Genomic DNA, 19980 nt, shown 5'->3' with positions numbered 1-19980 from the left:
AATAATAGACTCATAGAAATGCATAGATGAAGACACCACGACGATAATTATATTATACACTGCACGACTCCTGATGTGGTTGTCTCCTGGCTTGACCCACCTGATTGTGAAATCGTAAATAAGCTCTGCTGCTACATCGGCCATACACAACGAATGTCCTACGACGCAAAACAATTCAGCACCAACAACAAAGTAGTCGTTACGATAACAAAAAAAGCCTTCATTGTATCCTGAAGGTTTCAATTTGTTTTAATTACGAGCAAAAATGGCAGTGCAGCAAAAAAAAATCCGTTTGCTGTACTGCGGCAAGTCGCACATACGCTTCGAACCTACACCCATTCACACAGACCGACAAAGTGTGATCATCACCGCCACCTGCACGGGGAAGGGGAGGGGGGGGAGAGAGACACTCATCCAGCAGTGGATTGCCACAAGGCCTGTACATTTTATTTTAATACCATCGTAGATTTTTTTCGTGGAAGTACACAATTTTTCATTTTTTTCTCCCAATCAATTCAATCAGTTGGTATTTTTTATTTCATTAAACCTCCCGTCCAAATAAAACGCACGTAAACGTGGAAACCCAGCGACAAGACGCCAGAAACGCCGACAAAGTGATTCTCTTCCGCAAACGGATCCGTTATTAAAATGACATTTCATTTTGACCAAAAAACAAGCCGACGGGGGCAGTACGAAGCTCCGTTTTCGCCGGGACGCCGATTGCAACTCCACACCTCTAGCAGGCACATCAGTGACGATGCCCTATGCACATAATCGCATCTCAGGAGACTTAAGCGAAGGGGCGTTGAGCCTCGTCAGTGCCTGGATGGATCTGGCACCAGGCACCAACGAGGTGTCAAAGAGTGCGTGCCGAGAAGCTGTGGGTGGCAGGATATCCGGTCCAGAGAGTGGTGGGGGGGGTGGGACACCCATTGTTGTTCTGTACTCCTCATTAACCCGCACCGACACGCGTGGCGATGGGTGTGGAGAGAGGCTCTCAGGATTGACAAAAAAAAGGGGGGGTGGGGGCTCGTGGGTAAAGGTTAAAAGTTACAACCAGCGGCTTCGTTTGAAAAAATAAAATGTAATCTGGAAGAACCCCGAATCTCTTCTTGACAGGAGCCCAGCGGCGACCCACGAAAGGAAAGAGTCTTCCAAAACCTGGGTTGGAAGTGAATCAGCACGTCACTTCAACCCAAGGCAACTTAAAGAGCCGAACGTCAGCGCAGTTGTAACTAGGCCTCGGCAAGGTAAGGTAAAAGTGTAAAAACAACGAGGCTACCTTGACCCTACCTTTTACCTTACCACAATACAATCACTCTACCCTACATTTTACCCTTGAGCAGGTAAGGTAACAGGTAAAAAGCAACGAGCCTTCCTTTTACCCTACCCTTTACCCTTACCCCTTGGCATGTCGACACCTTTACCTTTACCCTTGTACCCGGTAAAAACGGTACAATCACCTTACCTTGCCGAGGCCTAGTTGTAACCGAACACATTCAGCACGCTTCCCCGATAATCGGCGACCGCGCGGGTCGCCGACGTTACGCAGGCGAGGTGTGCGGGGGGGGAGCGCAGGTCGCGAGGTCGCGAGGTCACGAGGTCGCTCTCGGGGGCCGGCGTGTTTTTTTACTACGCAATCCGGCTTCCACTGCACCTCCGGCACAACGCGAGCGAGAGCGAACGTACGGGCACAGTTCACGCGGCTCGTCGCCACGAGGCGGTTTTCCTAGCGGCCGCATCTCGCATAAAACTTCACCCGTTACGATGTTTCGGTCGCATCTCGCCAAACTTCGCCGGGTTCGGCGAGATTCCTCTGCGGAGAAAATGTTTTTCGCTCGGAAACGCGCGGCGCTCTTTCGCGGACGCGTCTGCCAAGTTGAACGAGGAATCGCCGCGAGTTCGAATCGGGATGCCAGACAGCAACAGCAGGCGCGTGGACTTCCACCTTCGCTGGCGGCAGTATCCTATGCTCCCCCCCTTCCTTTGCCCGGTGCGTGGGGGACACGTTCATTCCGATTGCGGAGGGAGGGAGGAAGGGGGAGGCGGGGCGGTGTGTGCAGGGGGCTTTCCCACACAAAATAAAATCTACGATTCGTTAACTCGTCACCATCACTTCTACAATCATCGGAACGGCGGGCGCCGCGCGCTGGGACGAAAACGGGCGGGGCATTCCGGAGAGAGTCGAGGTTGCGAGTGGGCGGGCGAGTAGGCGGGCGAGTTAGCGGGCGAGTGACCTTGAGAGCGACTCAAGGGGGTGGCTCTACCACCCCCATACCCCACCCCTACGAAGCGATCAGCCGTGCGAACGGATCGCTTTCTCTCTCAACCGTTGCACCGAACCACTGTCCGAATTCCGAGCGAGCGGTTGCACCCCCCCCAACGTGGACGACGCGTCCCGTTGGGCCGTGGTTCGTCCTAACCACCGCCCCCCACCCCCCGCCCGCCCCCGTCCACCACGTCAGGATTGCAAAAACCGGTCCCTTGCGCGTCCGCAAATTTGTGCAAGCGATGGACCGTCACGGAGATCAACAGTTTGCGTCTACCGGTTGCACAACCGCCACACGCAACAGCAGTTGGGGCTACATCGGCATGAACGCAATTTAGTTTCACGCAACTACGGCTGTGCGATTGACTTAATCGGGTGTGGTCCCTGATTAAGAGATTTATTTAAAAAATTATCATAGTATCATTAGAGGCTGCTCCTCACCGAATGAGATAGTAACCAGAGGAATACGCGGACCGATGGAATATCTGCCGCCACCTCCCCCCCCCCACCACCACTCTCTTCATCTTCCTCATCTTCAGGGCAGGGGGGGTCCATTCATGCCGGGGTGGTAGAAGGCGCACGTGTTTCCGTAGCGGCAGCCGCCCTTCTGGGCAAAATGCCTGCAGATGGGCTTCTTGGACATGTCTGCGGGGCGAGAGGGAGCGCAAGAGAGAGAGACAGGGAGAGAGAACACGCAGGCAGCGATCAAAACAAAGGGCAGAGGGGAGCGTTGAACTTCTTTCACACCGTACGTAACCAACCGCGCGTATCGGACGACGGTAAACCCTCGCGACTACGCGAGTTTCGCGAGTGGCTAAATGCACACTAAAAAATCTGTAATAGGCTTCACCGTTTTCCCAGGTTTTAAAGATGTTCAAACACCGAACAGATACCTCTTGCAAGGCATCAAGTCTGCATTAACCCCACGTACTCGTGGCAAAACATGCGAACGCGCTCCGATAATATACGCGCTGTCGATTAACACTCGAATACCCGCGTTGCCTTTGGCATCGTGGTCTAAATTTAAATAAATTCCTCGCAAATTACTCTCCAATCTATGGGACCTTCTTGCCAGGATCCAAAACGATAAAAAATAAGAATATGTTTTACTCGATTCTGGCAATATAACTGCTCGGACCCGAACTTTAAGCATTCTGATACTTGCGTTGTCTTTGCCCCGTTCGCCTTTTGGCGTTCTCTGGTCTAACGCTGGTGCACAGGCAAGAGCCACGCAGGTCGTCCTCTGGTGTAGGCCCAATCAGTTTCCAAGGCAACGCTCACACCGTACGTAGCCCACCGTGATAAACGGAGGTGCTAACCCTAACTCCACCGTTACCCCACCGTACACACAAGACAATGATCCACATTATTACCACCAGTACGGCATTCGAGGATAAACAACACACGCGCACGTGTACAATCACGTGCACGTACCCACACACACACACGTATACCCATACACAAGTCATCGTACAAACACAGCCACAAGACGAAGACCACCTCGTGTAGCCTTGACAGATTGTTAGGACAAGTGCTGTTAGCGAGACCCTATGAGAAAGCCAGCACGGCCCAGGAGGGGGTGCGGGTGGCCAGCAATATGCCCAGCCGCCTTTTTAATTTGAGGCTGAGTAGAACTAGAGGAGGCCCAGGACCGGTACCGATAATCGCTGTGAACGGTAATCGAACTCGGGTTGCCGGATTCGTGCTAAACTGCCCCACTACCACACCCCGCAAGCCATCACAAAGATCACCAATCACAGCTACACACATTTCCAGCTACCTCTTTTCTGTTTCTTAATAACCACATGAATCCACCTCCTTCCCTCACTCCGTTTGCTTCCTCCAGGGCTCCGTTCTCTGTCCACGTAAGTTCTCCTTCTACTCGCTCTCGGCGCACTCGCCCATCCGGACACGTTCACATCGATGGTATGCTCAGCTAACAAAAATGTCAACTTTTTATTATTTTCCAGAAGCGACCTGCTCACAAATCATAGCTCATCATTCATGCGGGAAATTTATCGCAACCAAACGCTCGAAACGCACGTCGATTATAAATGTGGAGGGGAAAAACCGGAGGAGCCGAAAAAAAAATCCGCGCCACCACGGGGAGAGGCAGACTCGCAAACTCCAAATATACAGCAGCAGGCGTCAGGGTCGGGATCGAACCCACGAACCTCCTGCACACCAGGCGAGGTAGTTAACATCTCCTAGCCACCGTGATGATGATGAGAGAGAGAGAGAGACACGCAAACTCCAAATATACAGCAGCAGGCATCAGGGTCGGGATCGAACCCACGAACCTTCTGTATACCAGGCGAGGTAGTTAACATCTCCTAGCCACCGTGATGATCATGAAAGAGAGACACGCAAACTCCAAATATACAGCAGCAGCCGTCAGGGTCGGGATCGAACCCACAAACCTCCTGCACACCAGGCGAGGTAGTTAACATTTCCTAGCCACCGTGATGGTGATGAGAGAGAGACACGCAAACTCCAAATATACAGCAGCAGGCGTCAGGGTCGGGATCGAACCCACAAACCTCCTGTACACCAGGCGAGGTAGTTAACATCTCCTAGCCACCGTGATGGTGATGAGAGAGAGAGAGACACGCAAACTCCAAATATACAGCAGCAGGCGTCAGGGTCGGGATCGAACCCACAAACCTCCTGTACACCAGGCGAGGTAGTTAACATCTCCTAGCCACCGTGGTGACATCTGATAGCACCAATATCACAGCAGCTGCCAAGCCCAAAGCTCTGACCTGCGAGTCACTCCACCCACCCCCCGGCCACTTCCCCTCGCCCTACTCTGCTCCGACCGAACAGTTTTTCGACCCAATGTATTCTTGCTCGTCGTGACAGGAAATTTGGCCGAATGTTCGGATCGACCCGATATTCGACTCACCTATGACGTAGCCTCCTCGCCCGCGCTCCCCGCGAAAACTGCCCACTCCCCGCCCCCCGATGGCCATGGTGGGGCAACCGCCAGTTGCACCTTGGGGTGGAGTGGGCGTATACGGGGGAGAGAAACACAAGACAAGGGCAAAGATCCCCCATATAACCGTTACACACTGTTCAAGCAAGTGCTGTTAAGCGGGCACTATGGCACACGAGGGGGGTGGGTGGCCAACAACAACGCCCGGCCGCCTTTGTCTCCCAAGTGGCGATGTTTACACAACGCACCAGGTACTCATTTGAGGCTGAGTCGAACTCGGGGGGGGAGACCGAGGACCGGTTCAAGTAATCGTCACCGGTGTTTGGCGTGAGCGGGAATCGAACTCGGGTGGCCGGATTCGTAGCGCAACGCGCAAACAGCTGCACCAATGCTCCACTCACCACACACATAAACAAATACACACACACATGAAAACAATGATCTCCCCGTATGACATACACAGGCGGTTGCTGCTGTTAAACGCTCAATGGGCTTTAGCTGGAAAATAAAAAGTTTACTTTTAAATTTTGTAAGTGATGTGATTGCTTCTCCTATACTTTTGCAATGTTTGTTGTTGTACTCTTTGTGACCCCGTGCCCCTTACTGGACCTCTGTGGAAATAAGATCTGCGTAGCTGATCGGATTCCCCCCCCCAACCCCCTCCGGTATAAAGTTTCTCATTCGGATTCTGACGAGCACAGAACGGTGTGTGGGGGGGCCAGGAGCACGGGGAACGGTGAGGCCAGCAGCACGCCTGGCCACCGTCTACATTGCACCAGGAGCTCGTTTAAATTCAAAATATACAGCAACAGGCGTCAGGGTCGGCATCGAACCCACAAACCTCCTGTATACCAGGCGAGGTAGTTAACATCTCCTAGCCACCGTGATGATGATGATGAGAGAAAGACACGCAAACTCCAAATATACAGCAGCAGGCGTCAGGGTAGGGATCGAACCCACAAACCTCCTGCACACCAGGCGAGGTAGTTAACATCTCCTAGCCACCGTGATGGTGATGAGAGAGAGAGAGACACGCAAACTCCAAATATACAGCAGCAGGCGTCAGGGTCGGGATCAAACCCACAAACCTCCTGCACACCAGGCGAGGTAGTTAACATCTCCTAGCCACCGCCGTGACATCTGATAGCACCAATATCACAGCAGCTGCCAAGCCCAAAGCTCTGACACGAAGGACAAGGTTCCGAGACATCGCGTGCCACCGATGGGTAGCCGCCGCGCTCACGAATCAAATTCGAATCACTGGATTTGTACTGCAGTTCCGTAACGGCTGCACCATCCACTCCCACATCAAAAAACACCTCCTACGCATTTCACAAGTAGTACTAATCACATACCTGCATTTCCCATAAATATGCTAAATTCCTCTTGATATGCAAATTCCTTTTGTCAGGGCGCCCTTCCCCCCTTCCAACCCAGCTTAAATATACGCTCCAAGCGTGGTGGTGTTTCATTCAGACGCTGTCTCCCCGACAGACCTGGTCTTCACCTGAGGACGGCTGCTTGCGTTGTGGCCGAAACGTCGTGAGAATTATTTTATTATTTTTTATTATTTTATTACTTCCCTTCTATGTGACTTTACCGAAAGAACCAAGAAGAAGATACATGCAGAGGGTTCAGACATCTGCCACTGATGTTAGCCATGGCTGGCAATCGAACTCAAAGCCACCGGGAGTTTAATGCAGTGCCTACCACTCCCCATATCCATAGACAAGTAGCGCAGACATGCATACCATGCGTAGAGCACATGAAAAAACACGAACACACACGCTCCCCGACACAGGTACACACACACAAACCGGGCAGGAGAGTTAAAATATATATTGGGTAGTTCCATTTCAGACACTCCAAGGGTGCGGGTAATCACCTCAAATTCGAGATAATAACGATGTTTTTTTTTATATAGAGCAACTTTCATCTCATCTCTAGATGTTAACTACCTCGCCTGGTATACAGGAGGTTGTACGTCTCTCTCTATGTATCTCTGTGATATCTGTCTCTACTTATATGTCTGTCTATATGTCTCTGGTTCTGTGTTTTATCTCGCTCTCAAATTTAGCATTCTCAGGAAGAACGTAATCAACCAGGTAGGGTGTTGACTGTTATGTTATCCGACTCTCTGTTGTATTACATTCCATTTCTAAGTATACTAGATTTGTGTTTCTATTTCATTTATACCTGATGATGATTTCTTGTGTTGCAATCGAAACGTCGTATGCTAGTATTTAATTTATTATTTTCTCTTATACGTGACTTTACCGAAAGAACCAAAGAGTAATTCCTGCAGTCATGAAAGCTCCAAATTAAGTAGGAGGTTGTGGGTTTGATCCCGATCCTGACGCCTGTGCATTTGAAGCTTGCATATTCTCCCCATGGTCGCGTGGATTTTTCCCCGGGTCCTCCGGTTTTTCCATCCACGTTTAGAATCAACGTCGCATGCTCAGAGTATTTGGCTGCCGTTATAAATTTCCACGTGATAAGCCACTTTGCCGAGCTATTATTTTTTTGATAGCCGGGTTCCTTCTGAAAAAAAGCTACATAGTTCAGTGGGCATTACCTGCTAAAAAGTAAAGTTTAATTATTTGAAAGGGCACCCTCCATTGGCAATTGTCCCTGTGCTGGCATCGAAGTTTGCCAGTTGGGGGTGACCACGACTGATCTGTGGTCTAGCCTAGGGACGTCCCCCCCCCCCACCCCCGTGGCAGCTGTCTCTGTGCCGTGCAAGGCGATCCGTGTGCCAAGTAGGGAGGACGATGTTGCGTTAAGACCCATTGAGTACTGTGTGGCAAAGTGTAAAAATTAAATGGACACATTTGGACCGTGTCGCCAGCAGGCAAACGGCTTCGAGTGACGTCACGGGATGTTTTCACGTCCACCCTGAACCAGGCGGGGCTTGTTGCACAGTTAATTAACCCCTTTCGTACCGATAAAATAACTTTATCGGTAGACGTAGTGCCGAGGCGGCCACAAGGACACGTGTGGAGGGCGCGTGCGGCACAGTTTTCGTGCCCGCTATAGTCGAGTACACGGTGGTTGTGTCGCTACGGTTCTCTGCGGTGAGTAACGACATCTTTAAAAGCACCAGTGCTACGCCTCTCCAAATCAAACGGTGAACCAGCTGCACGTCACGAGATTTGATCGTCGAACAGGAACCCCCCACAGCAACTTGCAGACATCTCGGATCGTGATAAGGGTTAATACGCCGGCAGTAATAACTAGGGCGGCCCATCAGATGTGAACCTCCGCAACATGCGTCTAACGGCGCTGCTGTCAAAACGACTCTAGATTTGAAGCTTTCGTGACTGCAAGGATTCATACTCTTAGTTCTTTCGGTAAAGTCACGTAGGTAAAAAATGAAATAAAACAATAAAACAATAAAATCACGACGTTTCGGAGGCAACACAAGTCTCCGTCATCAGGTGGGACCGTCACAGCCAGATTTGCTGCATTAAGTGAGGCAAGGATTCAAGATGCAAGTTCTTAAATACAAGTTAAGGGGGAGGAGAGGGGGGGGAGGAGCTTATCAGAATGTGGTAGCCAATGAATGGAACGTAGCCCCGCCCCCCCTCCGGATACGTTCCATTCATTGGCTACCACATTCTGATAAGCTCCTCCTCCCCTCTCCTCCCCACTTAACTTGTATTTAAGAACTTGCATCTTGAATCCCTGCCTCACTTGATGCAGCAAATCTGGCTGTGACGGTCCCACCTGATGACGGAGACTTGTGTTGCCTCCGAAACGTCGTGATTTTATTGTTTAATTTTTTATACATTTTAATTTCATTTTTTTACCTACGTGACTTTACCGAAAGAATTAAGAGTATGTTCAAACCGACGTCTGGAACTATCGGAAGCGACGAGACCAATCAAAAGACCGGAGGACAGTGGAAGGACTTCTCACTCTATCCTTCACTGCGGCGTTGATAAACAAAAGAAGATGAAATCTCTGATTTAAAGCTTTCGTGACTGCAGGGATTCTCACTACGTTTTGGCCACAACGCAAGCAGCCGTCCTCAGGTGAAGAATGAAACACCACCAAGCTTGGAGCTCCAAGCTCCAAGCTTGGTGGTGTTTCATTCTTCACTCCAAGCTTGGTGGTGTTTCATTCTTCACCTGAGGACGGCTGCTTGCGTTGTGGCCGAAACGTCGTGAGAATTATTGTATTATGTTTTATTTTTATTATTTTATTACTTCCCTTCTACGTGACTTTACCGAAAGAACCAAGAAGATGAAATCTCTGCTCGTAGAAGAACTCGCACACGGCACGGTCATACCCGTAAGAGAGGTGTGTGGAACACTTATCCCCCGAGCACGTACCGAATAGGGCATTCGGACACCTTTAAGCGGGCAGAGGCCACACACGAACACGTTTCTTTTCACGGTCACTTCTATTCGTGCAAGAGGCCCTTGCGGTAAGAGCAGGGCGCCAAGGTGAGAAACGGCGTCAACACCGCCGCACGGAAAGTATTCACCCTCCGTCTCCAGTAACCGATGGGTGCGGGCTTCGAGACGCTCACGAGCGGAGGACGACATTTTGAGCAGGCGTCGTTTGGCAGTCGAGTCGTGCGGGATTAAAGCCGGGGGGGGGGGGGGGGGGGGGGCCGTGCCAACTGACGACGTGGAGCAAAGGGAAATATGCTGGCCGCGTAAAATCTAACGGTTTGTGAAAACTTGGCCCATGTGAAGTGAAATCCCGGGCCCTCTCTGGCCCCGTGAGCCGTTGGTTTGCCTGCCTTGGGGCAAGGCGTGAGAAGGGGGGGGGCGCGAGAGGGGGGGGGGGGGGGCGGGCGGGAGGGGGCTCTCACCTGGGAAGGCGGGCTGAGTGCCGGGCGGGAAGGGCATTCCGTTGTTCATGGCCATGAGGATCTGCATGGCGTTGTTCATGCCCATGAGGAACTGCATGTCGTTTTGCATCATGGGATTCCCGCTCCCCTGCATACCGCTCGTTCCTGTGACAACGCGACAGGGCCGTCGCCCGGGGGTTGCTTGCGATTATTGTTTGCGATTATCATCAGCACCGCCGCCACTTAACATTTATATTTATCCTCGCGCTAAACATTTGCGATTCAGCAAAACTACCCGCCCCTCCGCCCCAGTGTTGGATTACAGGCGTAATCGCCCCAGACAATCTCACGCATCAATGTTACAAAAAATATATTTCCACAGGCCAAACAACGGCGTATACCTGTTGACTGCTGCGAGCTCTGTTTGCTTAGAACGGCGCTGCACTGCGTCATCGTTTCTTCAGACAACTGTTCATAGAAATGCACGCACGCACACAAAGATTAACACACACACACAAGACAAAGACCCTCCTTGTATAGCAAGTGCTGTTAGCGAGCACCTACGAAGGCCGGCACTGTGGCACACGAGGGGTTGGGTGGCCAACAGCACGCGGCTTTAATCCCGCACGACACGACTGCCAAACGACGCCTGCCGCTTGGAAACGGAACTCAAAATGTAGTCCTGCTATAAGTTTTACCCACCAAACAACATAGCAGGAGGCTGTTTTTTCCTGACCTGCTTTTATGCTTTTACCATCTACACGGCAGAGACTCGGTCTCATTTGCAGAATTTTGTTACGTAGGCTAGGCGTAGTCACAAACCGCACCTCTCCATAACAAAGGCTCAGTCATTTGTTATGTAGTCTATTCGTAGTCTCAAGCCGCACCTTACCATAATAATAAAAAGTGTGTCGTTCTCCCCCCCTCAACCATTATATAAACGGAGTGGTATCTCTTGTAATCTCTCATTTACTTGATACAGCTGTCGGGCTGTGACGGTTCCACCTGAAGACGGAAGCTTGTGTTGCCTCCGAAGCGTCGTGATTTTTATTTTAATTTTATTAATTCTAGATTTGAAGCGTTCGTGACTGCAATGATTCATATTCTTAGGTTTTTTCGGTAAAGTCACGTAGGTAAAAACATTAAAAAGTAAAATAAAATAAAAATCACGACGTTTCGGAGGCAACACAAGCAGTCTATTCTTAGTCTTAAGCCTCACCTTACCATATTATTAAAAAGTATGCGGCCCTTGCCCCACCGCCTTCTCCAACCATTATATAAACGGAGTGGTAGCTCCTGCAATCTCTCATTTACTTGATACAGCTGTCGTGGCTGTGACGGTACCACCTGAAGACGGAAACTTGTGTTGCCTCCAAAACGTCGTGATTTTTATTTTATTTTACTTTTTAATGTTTTTACCTACGTGACTTTACCGAAAAAACCTAAGAATAATTTTATTAATTTAAATTATAAACATTTTACCTACGTGACTTTACTGAAAAAACCTAAGAATATGAATCCTTGCAGTCACGAAAGCTTCAAATCTAGAATGTAGTCCGCCGCTTATGAGTATCTCGAAGCCCGCACCCATCGGTTACTGGAGGTCGTGCGCGCTTGCGGGAATGTTCCCAAGCGTGGCGCCGCTCACCTGCTGCCCGTTGTCCGCAGCCTGCAGCGCAGCCTCATCGGCGCCGTTCCCCGACGAGGAGGCGTTGGCGGAGCTCCCCTTGCTGCCGTAAACTCGTGTCGAGTCAATTCCTGGAGCTGAACACGGTGACACAGAGGAGGCAATTACGCTGCATTACTTGCTACTTGTGGTTGGGGCGCTGAGCTACAAATAAACTAAAAAGTTTTTTTGTATTTTGCCAGGTAAGGCTCCGCTCAGCTATGCAGCTCCTTTCACGGAAGCGACCCCGGCCATCACGAATGACTGCTCAACGTAAGTAGGAACGTTTGATTCCGCACACTCTTATACGAGTCCAGTCCACCGCAATTGTTCAAGTAGGCACTCCGAAACAACACGATGTTGAGTCTGTTGCGGAACTGACTCAAGACTCAGGGACGGATCCCGAACATGAGCTGGTCGCGTGTGCCAGGTCTTTGGGTCAGAGACCCCAAATACTCTCGACGCGGGACATTGATTCTAAACGTGGAGGGAAAAACCGGAGAACCTGGAGAAAAATCCACGCGACCACAGGGAGACAAGCTCGGTAACAGCTCGTGGCCATCGTCCGTGGCGAGTATCTGAACCAGTTCAGGATGTCTCCCTAGGTCACCTCGTCCTTACACGAGTACATTGGTGCAGTGTGTAAACATCAGCACTGGGGGAAACACAAAGGTAGCCTGACGTGCTTTCAACCACACCACTCCCTGCTAGCCTTTGAGAGAAGACGGAGCATAATTGTGACAGAGGAGACGCTTTGCATGGCGTGACAGGCAAGATAGCTTCCACGCGGCTTTATGCAGCTGATAACTCCTCTTGATCGTTCGACGTGGATCCACGGTGACAAACGCGGTGATAAAGATCCCCCGTATAGCCTGTAACAGACTGTTGGGGCAAGTGCTGTTAGCGAGTTGCACCTATGAATGCCAGCATGGCACGCGAGGAGGTGGGGTAGCCAGCACCACGCCCGGCCGCTTTTGCCTCCAGAGTGCCACTTAAAACACCGCACCAGCTCCTCATTTAAGGCTCAGTCGACCTCGGGGAGACCCAGCACCGGATCATATATTCGTCACTGATATTGGCCGTGAGCGGGAATCGAACTCGGGTCGCCGGATTCATAGCGCAGTGCACTAATCACGCTGAACTACCGCAACAACCGCCGTTCCCTACCAAGCAGCGGAGACGTCACCACGGCGCTTGTGCCACGCTAGGTGTACTTTGAGGCCACGTGAAGTATCAAAGGCCCGCTGGCAGGAGGCCACAAAACACGGACCCAGGTGACATGGGTCGACCGACTCCACACACGTAGACACGACAACAACCGCGGCCCGCCACTGACGCGCCGGAGACGTCACCACGGCGCTTGTGCCGCTCGCCCACGGCGGCCGTGGGCGAGCACGCGGGCAGCCGTACCTGTAAAGATCTTGCGCACGAGCGCCTCCTGCAGGTTCTTGTTCATGCGACGAAGCTCCTCGTTTTCCTTTTTGAGCATTTCGAGCTCCAAAAGGGACTTCTGCAGCGACACCTTGGTGTTCCGGTAGTTCTGAACGGACTCCCGGTACAACAGCTGCGGCACCGTGCCGCCGGCGTCCTCGTCTCCGTCGTCGCTCGCGGCGGCGGCGGTCGCCGTCTCCATGCCGACGGGGTAGAGCAGCTGCAGGCGCTTGCCGCCGCGGCTCTTGCGCACCACCTTCTCGCTGACAGCGCGCTCCGCGCCTTCCTCGTGACGCTTGCGCTTGCCTTCTCTCTGCGTGTGTCCACCAGGGAGCCGCGACCGGTGTTAGTACTGTTAAACAGAGGTCGCAATCGGGTACCCGATACCCGTATCCTACTCGATACCCGGCTACCCGTACCCGGCCGGGTACGGGAAGCCGGGTACCCGTTTGCGACCCTGGTGCGGCCGGGTACGGGTAGGCCGTGAGTCACTGGTGAGTCACCGTTTGTCACTCATTTCCCAACGTCTTGTCAAGTTCCTAGACTCAACCCCACCCGCGCACTGCAACATGGCTTCATCCCAGAGGTCGCAATCGGGTACCCGTACCCTACCCGATACCCGGCCAGGTACGGTTAGCCGGGTATCGGGTAGGGTACGGGTACCCGTTTGCGACCCTAGTGCAGCCGGGTACGGGTAAGAAATCAAAACCCGTTTGCGACCTCTGCCGTTAAATAAATTCGGCTGCGAGAAATATATTCGACAGGCAGTTCTTCTACATTTTAGTCACCGCCGATGACAATGTACGTATGTGTGTACGTTGAGCTTCGTTCGCACCGCACGTCACCAACCGTGCTGATCGGAGGTGGCGAGGGAAGGACAACAAACTAAATACAGAAAGCAGTTCCAAAGAAATAAGTTTTCAATCTCGACGATTTAAAAGTGCATAGCTCCAGCGGCTTCCTATTATCGGAAGAGCACTCCAGACGGCCGCAGGAGCGCATCTGAAAGCGCCCGACGGAAATTCGTCAAGCGCGACAATGACTACTACTACCCACCAACGTCGTACTCAATTGTAAATTGTTTGGGTTTACTCGCCATGACACCAGTGTGCCGAATTAGTAGCTAATTGACAAGTTTAGTTCACATGACAAACTTTACTAATTGGCCGTGTCGGGTGGTGGCGGGTTCGCAGGTTAACGACACATTTATATCTACGCGCTCTGACCCAAAAACACTTACCACGATCGATCTAGGGGCCATTATGAATCCCTTGAGATGGAGAACCAAGCAATGAGGGCTCCATCCAACGGACAAACTCCCACCTCAGTGTTTAACACGACCATCATGACGCTCTCATCAGTAAGACCGAGACAGCGAAGAGTACAGCTTTAGTGGAGCGATCTAGGCGTGATTAAAAATCCCTTGAGATGGAGGGTCAAACTGAATCGGAATCTTTATTTCTACTGGAGGAATCCCGTCAGCTCAGTGTTTAACGTGGCCATCGTGGGACCCTAGAAAGGGAGAAAGGCAGCGGAGGGTATTGAACCCGGGCTCACGTGCGTCTGGAGGATCTCATCGCTGTCCTCATCGTCCTCCTGTGAGCCGAGCTCCTCGGCCGAGGCAGGTGTCGGGCTCCCGTCCAGAATCCCTGGAATCTGCATCCGCTTCACCACCTCCTCCAGCTGCGTCTCGCTCTCTGTGACAAAACACGAGGTCGGAGGGGGGGGGGCGGAGCGGTGAGAGGTGCTGGTGGTGAGAGGGTGGGTGTGACGAGGAACTTAATTAACTTCCGTCTCATCCAGCTGCGTCTCGTTCCGTGTCAACCGGAGGGCAACGGTGAGCGAGTGGCGAGGAACTTAACCGTTTCCGATGACGTACGTGAAGAATAACCGATGAAGTACGCGTACGTCATCGGCTTGAGGTACGCGTACGTCATCGGCTTCAGTACGCGTACATCATCGGCTTCAGTACGCGTACGTCATCGGCTTCAGTACGCGTACGTCATCGGCTTCAGTACGCGTACGTCATCGGCTTCAGTACGCGTACGTCATCGGCTTCAGTACGCGTACGTCATCGGCTTGAGGTACGCATACGTCAATCGGCTTCAAGTACACGTACGTCATCGGTTTTTACTTCCGGTTCAGTTTTGATGACACACACGTATATGTCATCATTTCCGTGTATGTCATCCATACACTTTGGAAACTAATTAATCATTAATCTCACCGGGCATGACGGCAACGCACATCCAGCTCACACAGTGACCACGACGACAACGGGTACCATTTACCGTACTTTAACAACTGTGGTCATCAGTGATATCGCGGACACTGACAAAGTTCTAGATTTAATTTGGAGCTTTCGTGACTGCAGGAATTATTCTTTGGTTCTTTCGGTAAAGTGACGTATGGTTTATACTGTACATTCACGCAACTGAATTATCACGATGCGAGATGGGAGCGTAACGCCATTGGTGCGTGTGGTGCGAGCGAGGGGGTTGCCTAATCATACTTCACCGCTCTGGTCAGTGATATTGCTCACAACACTGACAACGTTCTCGATCTTCTTGGTTCTTTCGGTAAAGTCACGTAGAAGGGAAGTAATAAAATAATAAAAATAAAACATAATAAAATAATTCTCACGACGTTATATTTTTATTAGTTTATTACTTCCCTTCTACGTGACTTTACCGAAAGAACCAAGAAGATGAATCCCTGCAGTCACGAACGCTTTAAATCGAAATTTAACGTTCTCGATGGCTAATACTGAAACACACATGTAACAGAGGACTGTAATGATGTGCGTGACGCCATGACGTATGGGGAAGGGGCTGTGGAAGGCGGTTGCTTAAAACTATAAACTAATTTATTTATATTCTACCATGTAAAGCCCCACTGAGCTATGTAGCTCTTTATCAGAAGCGACCAAATACTTTGAACGCCTGACGTTGATTCTAAATGTGTGTGGGGAGGGGGGAACCGGAGGACCCGGAGAAAAATCCACGCGACCACGGAGAGAGAGACACCGCAAACTCCAAATATACAGCAGCAGGCGTCAGGGTCGGGATTGAATCTACGACCTCCTGTACACCAGGCGAGGTAGTCAACATCTCCTAGCCACCGTGATGATGATGAGAGAGAGACACACAAACTCCCAATATACAGCAGCAGGCGTCAGGGTCGGGATCGAACCCACGACCTCCTGCACACCAGGCGAGGTAGTTAACATCTCCTAGCCACCGTGATGATGATGAGAGAGAGACACGCAAACTCCAAATATACAGCAGCAGGCGTCAGGGTCGGGCTCGAACCCACGGCCTCCTGTATACCAGGCGAGGTAGTTAACATCTCCTAGCCACCGTGATGATGAGAGACACGCAAACTCCAAATATACAGCAGTCGTCAGGGTCGGGATCGAACCCACGAATTTCTGCATACCAAACGAGGTATCTTCTTGGTTCTTATATACATGCTCCAAGCACGTGTGCTGTTTCATTCAGACGCTGTCTCCCCGACAGACCTGTTCTTCACCTGAGGACGGCTGCCTGCGTTGTGGCCGAAACGTCGTGAGAATTATTTTATTATGTTTATTTTTATTTTATTACTTCCCTTCTACGTGACTTTACCGAAAAAACCAAGAATATGAATCCCTGCAGTCGCGAAAGCTTTAAATCGAAACCAAACGAGATAGTTAACAACCTCGGCCTCAGTGCTTACCACCAAACTTCATTCACCACGCTGGTTTAGTAACGTTAATGACGAGTCAGGGATCGAACCCACGACCTCCTGCACACCAGGCGAGGTAGTCAACATCTCCTAGCCACCGTGATGATGATGATGAGAGAGAGACACGCAAACTCCAAATATACAGCAGCAGGCGTCAGGGTGGGGATCGAACCCACGACCTCCTGCACACCAGGCGAGGTACAAGTCAACAACATCGGCCTCACCGTCCCCCCCCCACCCTCGTCTCATCTCCTCATGTCTCACCAGCCATCGCCACGATGTTGACCTCCTGTTTCACGCCATGCGAGTGCACGGCGTACACACGAGTCGCGTCAAAGTCCTCCTCAGAGCAGGGAGCGAAGCCGATGATGGTGGAGGCGGCCACGATCTGACAGTCCTTGTCTTCCACGAAACGGACGTACGCGAACATCGTTCGGCGTCGGCTTGTTTGCTTGTTGTTGTTGTTTGTAGTTAATCACACGGGTTAACGTTTTGTTGTTGTTGTTGTTGTTTGAGGCGAGGTGGTTGAAGGTTTCGCGGGCCGCGCCGCTGAAGAGTGAACGGAGGGGGGGGGGGGGGCGACAAAATGGCGGGAGAACGACGGGGTGCCGACGTCACTTCCGTTATTAGAAAATTATAACAAAATTATAGCGATTAATGTTGATTTGTTTTTGTTGTTGTTTAAAATACACACGCAGGTTTTATTGCACGCCTCGATTTGTACCTTAAATTGAAGCTTCTGCGATTGTAAAAAAATTTATGTTACGTGGAAATGGAATTTCCGGTTGGTGACTGCCCTCACGCGCGCCGTTTCCGCTAGGTTTGTGCAATTAATTTTTAAAATATATATATTAGCTTTTACCTAGCGACAAATAGTTGTGCTTACTTGAAGAAGTGTATCGCTAAAGATTTTGTCGTCATTTAAAGCGAGAATAATTTTGTACAAACATGGCGCGCCTGGATGGCGACGGACGTGACGTCACATGTGCGTTATTTTATTTTTGTGTAAATTTACGAATATTTTCATTATATTGCTGTATAATTGCACGGATTACGATGTGCGTGTTACTATTATAAGTCAATGTATTCTTTATATATAAAAAAGTTAAAATGTTCTCGTTAAATGAACGGGGGACCACTTGTCAACGTCATTTCCGGCTAGTGTTCGCATTTTATACTTACTGGAATATTTTACAATTATTTATACGTTTACAAAAGTGTATGGATCAAAGATATGAATTACATTGAATTTAATATAATTGTGTATAAAATTATATATTTTTGTTTAATTCCGTGGACGCCGTGCAACGTCACTTCCGATACCACATGCCTGCACCGTAGCGGTCCAGATGTCTTGTGACTCCCCGTTCAATTCTTAATTTTGTTGTTTCAATTAAAGTTTTTTGTTTTACTTAAAACAGAAACGACCATGCGAAAGAACGATTTTTTACGGTTCAATTAATTGGGGGGGGGGGGGGTCACAAGACATCTGGACCACCCTGTGTTACGCTGTTCCATAAGCTCGATTCGGGAGATGTTCCAGGAATGCGTTTAAAATTTTGTAAAAGTTTTATTCGCTTTGCAGTGACTTCTAGCTAAGTTAGGAATATACCTCACAAAGTGGGGCGATTGGTAAAACATCTATATATTGATCGGTTTAACACGTAGCGGTAGTAGTAGGCCTTTCGCCACCAATGTTATCCATATAAATATTGTGTCTTCTTGGTTTTTTCGGTAAAGTCACGTAGAAGGGAAGTAATAAAATAATAAAAATAAAACATAATAAAATAATATAATAATGTTTATTTTATTTTATTACTTCCCTGCAGTCACGAAAGCTTTAAATCGAAATTTAAATATTGTGTCGTTAAACCCGCCACCACCCGACACAGCCGATCAGTAAAGTTGCGTCACAAAAGGGGCCGTCCATAAATGACGTCACGCACCTGGGGGGGGGGGGGGTCAGACATTTGTGACGATGTGTGACGAGGGGGGGGGGTTTGAGAAATGTGACGTCACATCAAAATGCGCAACTTTAAATAAATATAGAATTGTTATAACAACACTCCTACAACATCAGAGTGCAGCGCCACATTAAATACGCACTACAATGACAATAGTTTGTGTTGTTTGTGGCGTGTGGGTGACTCTTGGATCGTTGTTGAAGAAATACGGAGTGCCACCCAGAAGTGCATTTTTTTAATATATAAAACTATCTTCTTGGTTCTTTCGGTAAAGTCACGTAGAAGGGAAATAATAAAATAAAAAAAACATAATACAAAATAATAAAATAATACAAATAAAACATAATACAAAATAATAAAATAATACAAATAAAACATTATACTAAATAATGTTTTCTTTTTATTCTTTTATTATTTCCCTTTTACGTGACTTTACCGAAAGAACCAAGAAGATGAATCCCTGCAGTCACGAAAGCTTTAAATCGAAATATATAAAACTAGCTTTACTACCCATCTTCACCCGGGATTTGGATTCACCACGCCTTTGTCTCCCCAGTGGCGATGTTCACACACTGCACCAGTTAATTGTTTGAGGCTGAGTCGACCTAGGGGAGGCCTAGGACCGGTTCAAATAATCGTCACCGGTGGTGGCCGTGAGCGGGAATCGAACTCGGGTCACCGGGTTCGTAGCGCGGCGCACTACCCACTACACTACAACGCGTTACGCTACCACGTGCGCGGGTCACGTGACAGATGTGACGTCACAGCTCACTTGCCGTGCAAAAAATAGATGCATTATTGAGCTCACCCCCCCCCCCCCCCCCAAAAAAGTGTATTTTAATCATTGTTGCATGGTGTACAATCTGTAAAGTACCCACACGGCAAATTTCAAGTTTGTTGCATGTCGGGAAGTACACTAAACATTTTGAACAGACACACATAATCACAACTTTACCTTTTATTAATTATATATTAAAAATTAAATATTGCCGTTACAAACATGCAATCCACTCGTTCTAGATTTGAAGCTTTCGTGACTGCAAGGATTCATACTCTTAGGTTTTTCGGTAAAGTCACGTAGGTAAAAATAAATTAAAATAAATAAAATTATATAAATAATAATAGAAATAAAATATTATTATAATAGAAATAATAATAGAAAAAAAATCTATTATATTATTGTTATTT

At 49.4% G+C, this 19980-nt stretch overlaps 1 protein-coding gene across 2 annotated transcripts; it reads right to left on the bottom strand.

Annotated features, from left to right (window-relative positions):
• Nucleotides 1-233: 233 nt before the first annotated feature.
• On the bottom strand, nucleotides 234-17395 carry LOC133360167 (BEN domain-containing protein 5-like). 2 transcript variants are annotated; one of them, XM_061578771.1, is made up of 8 exons: nucleotides 17093-17395; nucleotides 14660-14799; nucleotides 13082-13415; nucleotides 11654-11769; nucleotides 10407-10473; nucleotides 10027-10170; nucleotides 5175-5264; nucleotides 234-2914 (listed from the first exon to the last, which is right to left on the bottom strand). In XM_061578771.1, the coding sequence occupies exons 1-8, from the start codon at nucleotides 17256-17258 to the stop codon at nucleotides 2805-2807; spliced, it is 1167 nt and encodes a 388-aa protein (XP_061434755.1). In that variant the 5' UTR covers nucleotides 17259-17395; the 3' UTR covers nucleotides 234-2804. The 2 variants fall into 2 exon arrangements, with proteins under 2 accessions (XP_061434755.1, XP_061434756.1); XM_061578772.1 differs by lacking the exon at nucleotides 5175-5264.
• Between the last annotated feature and the right edge of the window lie 2585 nt (nucleotides 17396-19980).

This window comes from Lethenteron reissneri, chromosome 67 (genome assembly GCF_015708825.2).
Source record: "Lethenteron reissneri isolate LAM-NWPU_2019-01 chromosome 67, ASM1570882v1, whole genome shotgun sequence".
Lineage (NCBI taxonomy): Eukaryota > Metazoa > Chordata > Hyperoartia > Petromyzontiformes > Petromyzontidae > Lethenteron > Lethenteron reissneri.
The sequence above is the reverse complement of the archived record's forward strand: the minus strand, read 5'-3'. Positions and strand labels throughout refer to the sequence as shown.